The following is a 5,517-nucleotide window of genomic DNA, read 5'->3' as shown; positions in this document are numbered from 1 at the left end:
AGTAAGGAATTCCTAGTGCTGGAATTATCTGGATGGCCATCTCTGAAACTGTAGTCTTTGTTCACTCTATCGTTGTTGTTTATGGGCCTCAAAATTTCTTATTTGTTTGGGGTTAACTAAGGTACCTGACATTAAATACATGCAATGTATCTGGAAAAATAAAGAGAAAACTGGTATCAACGCAAATAAAAACATGTATAAAAGATTTATTGTAAACAAATCAATTCTGTGCAAATAGTGAAGACAAATGGCTTCTGTTTTGTTTGTGGGGTTTTTTTTAAATACCATGATTTTATAAAGTGTAAAAAACCACCAAATCTGCTCTGTTGGTACGCTATGCAGTAATGGTCCGCAAATCGTCCACTCAAGCCAGTTATGTAATTGAATTTGATTTTTCTTGCAGAGTGGAGCTCCAATCTCTGAGGTTTAATGTTGGCTCTTAAGAAAGATCTATTTTTTAACATCTCTGATGTAGGAAGGGAAAGAATGACCCAACAAAATGGAAACAAAGCTGTAGCAACATGAGGCCCACCTCTGTTAGCTTCTCAGGCCCTCCATGTGTGATCTCCAGCCAGCATGGGAGCCCCTACCAGCCATGGAAACTGCTCTCTCTTCTTTACCCAGGCTGTAAAAATTTGGCACAGGATGTTCCTCCAGCTGGTCAAATTCATTAAGGTGGAAGTGAGTTGCCAGTTTGTTCACCATTCTTTTCAGGGTGACAAAGGCTGCAATGACTTGGAAGGTGAGGAAAAGGGCAAAGATGATATGGACTGCTCGCTCCAGTGGCTGAATTTTCAGGCCTTCATTAAACAGCAGGAAGAGAATTGTTGGCAACTGCAGAAGGAGACTCAGGAGCCAAAACCCAGCTAGCTCAGGCACCTATAATGGGGAGACATCACCTATTAAAAAACTGGCAGTTGGAGGTGAAAAAAATCCAAAATCTTGTGAAGAAACTTTTTGGGTTTTTTTTAAATCTTCCAAAAGCCAGCACATAATGTGAAATGTCAAAGTGGGGTGTCTTAGTATTTCCATATACTGTGTTTTTAACCATACTTTTTTTTTTTTCCTGACAAAACTGTTTTAGGGAGCGAGAGGGCTCTCTTCTGAGGGAAAATTTCTTAGAATGCACAAATTAAGTGGAAGCTGATGCCAAGGGAAATAGACACAGACTGTAACAAGAGAAATAACCATATCCTCAACTTACATCTTAGATGAACTGCTAAATCACTTTACTTACACTAAACTCCAAAAAGCTCTTCAGAACAAATTAATCTGTACATGCGGTAGCATACCTTCTCCTGCAGATTGCCCATGTATCCCAGGTAGAGTCGAATGACCTCTATTAGAGAGGCCAGGATCATGACTGTGACCAGGATGAACTTGTAGTAATCTGACAAGACTGGATACTAGAGGGAAGAAGGGAGGAAAAGTTTCTGCTGTGCTGTTTTATAATGTGTTGTTTGTGATATAAATCAAGACACTGTATGCTACCGTAAGCTGACAGTGTTGTATTAGCTTTCAAATACTCTTAAACCTCCAGTTTTAGGGAATTCCCAAATAAATCTAACAATGTGTAACTCCAGTGAGCTCTACCTCAGTATTAGGAGGTGCTTGATCAGAAACATATTACATTTGCAAACCATCACTTTCCTTCAGGACTCACCTTCAGATGGAGCATGATAACTGTGCTGAGCCACCAAAATGGGAAAAAATAGACATTGAAATAGAGGGACATCTGCAGAGGTAAACTGGAAACTATTTCATTATCTGTAGACAGAGAGAAGTCTTTGTCACTTGTAGTTTGTCCCATACTTCCCTTCCTTAAATATGAGAGAAAGATACTGCTCCATCTTAGCTTCCAGCAGGGCATTAACACTTTTCCACTCAAACATTAAGAAAAATATTTTTATATATCCAGAGGAAAACTTCTTGCCCTATCTCGAGTTACAACATTTCCTGGAATCTAATGCAACTTTCAGTCTATAGGACACAGAATTTTTATCACTTAGTCATATATTCGAGTGTCTGATTGTTGATTATCTGGTGACTTATGGATTAGTCCACAATATTTAACTGATAGGCTTAGCTCAAATAGCGCTGTATACTGACGCTGTAGAAAGAGTTAGTGGTTGGTTCATTGCTGTTCCTAAGAGAATGGTCAAAGTTTAAATAAGTACATACTGGATTATTATTATTTTGTAGATGACCCTCCTGAGTAAAGACTCACTGCTAGAGAGCAGGTTTGCATTGCCCACTCTTCATTTTCAATCTTTATTTAAACATTTGGATGGAAACTATGCTGCAAGAAGCCAGTAGTTCTTTTAGTTCTTAAGAGCTAATGATTTCAAATATGTGTCAAACTAAAACTTATCGTTTAAAGACTGGAGAGAACAAAATGCATTCATACAATGTAAAGACAAGCAAATATTGGACTCTAACACACAGACGGTAAATTCTGTATTTAGGATTTTATAACAGACCTAAAGATTAGACTTCAAACAAAGGAAAGCTTAAAAGGGCATTCTAAGGGAATCACTCATTTTGATGGATGAAGTTTCATCACCATATTCTAGTTAAGTGACATTGCATCTGCTTTGCTTCAAATACCAACAGTGCCCTTTCTGATGTTTTCCTCAAATGAAGTCTGTAGGCACATTTTCACTTGGTGCTACCTGAGCAAGTTTAGAAAGTATTTACTGGGATCTGATGATTTGTATTCAAGTCCTGTGCCCCTGGCACAATGGTGATATTCGACTGAAAATTAGTCTAAACAGTCTGTCTCACTTCCAGCACCTCTTTTCTGACACTGCCTTCTCTTTCCGTATCTTCCAACCACTCATACCTGTCTTTGTTCCATCTCGTCTGGCATCCCTGTTTCCAGTCCAGTCACAAGCAGCCTGGTACAGTCTGTTCCAGAAGAAGTCTTTATGCCAGCTGCAGAAGTATTCACCTACTAACTAGGTGGGAAGGGAGGAGGATTTGGGAATGGAACTGGGACACACCTTAAGGGTAGTAGGGTGTGAGGGGCAGGGATGTATAATACTGAAATAGAAGACGCAAGACAACCTATATATATATATATATATATATATATATTTTTTTTTAATAACCCCATTTTTAAGCATCAACACTTCCTTACATCTGCAAAGGAATGAAAATCTATAGGTACCTCAAAAGCAGTTTCATCTTCCTAAAATTGACCCTGTTGTACTAACAAATTAATCTCTTAAACACCAGAACTCTGGAGGGCATCAAGATACAATTCTAAGCCGCTGTTCTATCTTTAAAAATAACATGACCATCCACTTAGATGTAGTTATGTTTCTGCTCTATATGTATTAGATGAAAATGTAATGGTTCATGGCCATATTACTTAAAAACAGAAGCCAAGGGCTTTAATTCCAATTGTGATGACAATGTTTTAGATAAGTTAAAGGTTTCGTTTATATAGTATTGGATTTGCAACTTCTGCTCAAATTTTAAAACTGTTTTGGATGACTGTTTAGCAACATAAGCCAATTCTAATTCATCTATCCCTAAACTGAACTAATGCTTATTTTCTGGGACTGCTAAAATTAATGGAAAATCCAGACAGTATTGTGATGGCAAATTCTTTGATGCTAGAGCAACTTGCTAAGGTATGTATGTGTAAAGTTGACTTCTGAAATACTGATCTCCGAAGAAGTTACTGGTACACTTGCAATTGGTTTCAGTAGGTTGGATATTCACACAGGAGTTCTCATAATGGGAAATGGAAAAGAAATGACTAAAAATAGAAGCTATTCCTGGAGTTAAGAAATGATGAAGCCGGCGGGTTCCCGCCAGCCGCGGGTCGGGCCGTTGGCTCCCTCGGGGGGGTCCGGGACGGGGTGAGGTGCGAGGCGAGGCCTCTCCCGGTGTTGGGGAAGGGGGAGCGGTGCCTCTGCCCCGGAGGCAGTGTTGTAGTGGAGCTTTCTGGGAGAGACGCTGAGCCCAGAAATTTATGATTGCTGGCATGATGTAAAAGTGTGTTTATTTCTGCTCTGTGTCTGAGAGAGGTCACTGCTGCCTCAGCGTGCACTCACTCACACTTACAAGTGCGCTCCTGGTTATTTCTGTCATGTCCATGCGTGTGCATGGAGGAGAACATTTTTGCTGGTCACGGTCACTGTGCAAGTGTGGTGTTTTCCTGCCTGATTGGGACGGACTGTCATCCCTGGGAAATGAAAAGGTCAGCGCCCAGCAGGCAGGTCGCCCCAAGCTGTTCACAACACAGTAGACAGTAAGCCCAGTGTGTGAGAGCTGCCCAAACCAGCATCCTTTTCCCTCAGAGATGCTGGTGTGTGCCAGCCCCGAGTGTCTTCCCTCAGCTCCTGTTGTCGTTCCTTTCTAATCAGCTGGAGGGGATTTTTTTCCTAGTCTTTTAGGGCAGCGTCTGGGTTTTTCTGAAAAGGTAATTATGAAATACTGGTCCAAGGAAAGCAGTTGCAGGACTGCTCTGCTTCTGTCAGGATAAATCCAATGGCATGATGGTGCTTGCTGATGGCTGCAGAGAGAGGGGTATAAAATAAAGATGAATATTTGACCGAGCTGTTTTACTACTTCAGGTGAATATGAATAATCTTTGGTTTATGGTGTATTTTCTCATTAAGCTCTGTCTGAATCTCTTTTCCTCAAGGAAACTTGTCTGTGTCACTGTTGAGTTAAAAGCAGCTGTAAGATCAACGCAGCCTTTTTATTCTAGTTAGCTTTTGTCCCTTATAGGACATCCTCATAGTATTATGCGAAGATAATAATGTAAATACAAGTTCTGCGTGTTCTTATTTTATTTGGAAAATGTAGTCCCCCTAAAACCATGGTAATCTGTTCACCAGGTTTTTCAGTGCCCTTAGGGTGTGATTCCTTCTGAGGAGGGAGGATGCCATTCTTAACTGTGCAGGAAATTATTTTCTGTGCCATCAGAATGGAAGCGTAGCTGGTGCCTTTTACTGTCAGAACTGATAACATTTGTGGTTTTACTATACCTAATATGACATGTCAATTCCCTTTTCCTGCCCCCCACCTCCTCTCCCAAAATCATATTTGGCTGCTTCCCTGGGTGATCATTCTCTAGTATGACTTTCCAAACTCACTTATCTCTGACTAAATAATTTAAAGCCTAGTTTAAATTTAATTTCATTCTGTCCCACTGGGAGAACTACAGAGAAAGATGGCTAAACAAGCAGGAGTTCTGAGAAATCCATTTGGCTTTCAAGCTGATGACTGATGTGGTATTGACAACAGATACTTTTCAAAGAACTTCTCCAAACATGGCTATGCCTGCAGGAATCTGCATTTAAAAAACCTGAAGACCTTCAGAAGAAATGAAGAGGAAATTATTTTTAAATAATGGCAGCAGATTGGAAGGAAGAAGGAATTAAAGATATTCCAGAATTTCAAGGGCTGTTGTGTATGTCTCCTTAGAGGCAGGGAGGTAGTGGACTTTGCTGTGTAAGTGCTCCTAGAAAATAAAGTTTTAAACACAGATGAGGGTTATCC

General features: G+C 40.2%; 1 protein-coding gene across 1 annotated transcript; it reads right to left on the bottom strand.

Moving 5' to 3' along the window:
- Window positions 1-205: 205 nt before the first annotated feature.
- TMEM17 (transmembrane protein 17) lies at window positions 206-4,107 on the bottom strand. Its single transcript, XM_026844697.1, has 5 exons — window positions 4,075-4,107; window positions 2,843-2,957; window positions 1,664-1,767; window positions 1,293-1,406; window positions 206-879 (listed from the first exon to the last, which is right to left on the bottom strand). The coding sequence occupies exons 1-5, from the start codon at window positions 4,105-4,107 to the stop codon at window positions 538-540; spliced, it is 708 nt and encodes a 235-aa protein (XP_026700498.1). The 3' UTR covers window positions 206-537.
- Between the last annotated feature and the right edge of the window lie 1,410 nt (window positions 4,108-5,517).

The sequence above is a fragment of the Athene cunicularia genome, assembly GCF_003259725.1.
Source record: "Athene cunicularia isolate RWA chromosome 3 unlocalized genomic scaffold, athCun1 chr3_part1, whole genome shotgun sequence".
Taxonomy (NCBI): Eukaryota; Metazoa; Chordata; class Aves; order Strigiformes; family Strigidae; genus Athene; species Athene cunicularia.
The sequence above is the reverse complement of the archived record's forward strand: the minus strand, read 5'-3'. Positions and strand labels throughout refer to the sequence as shown.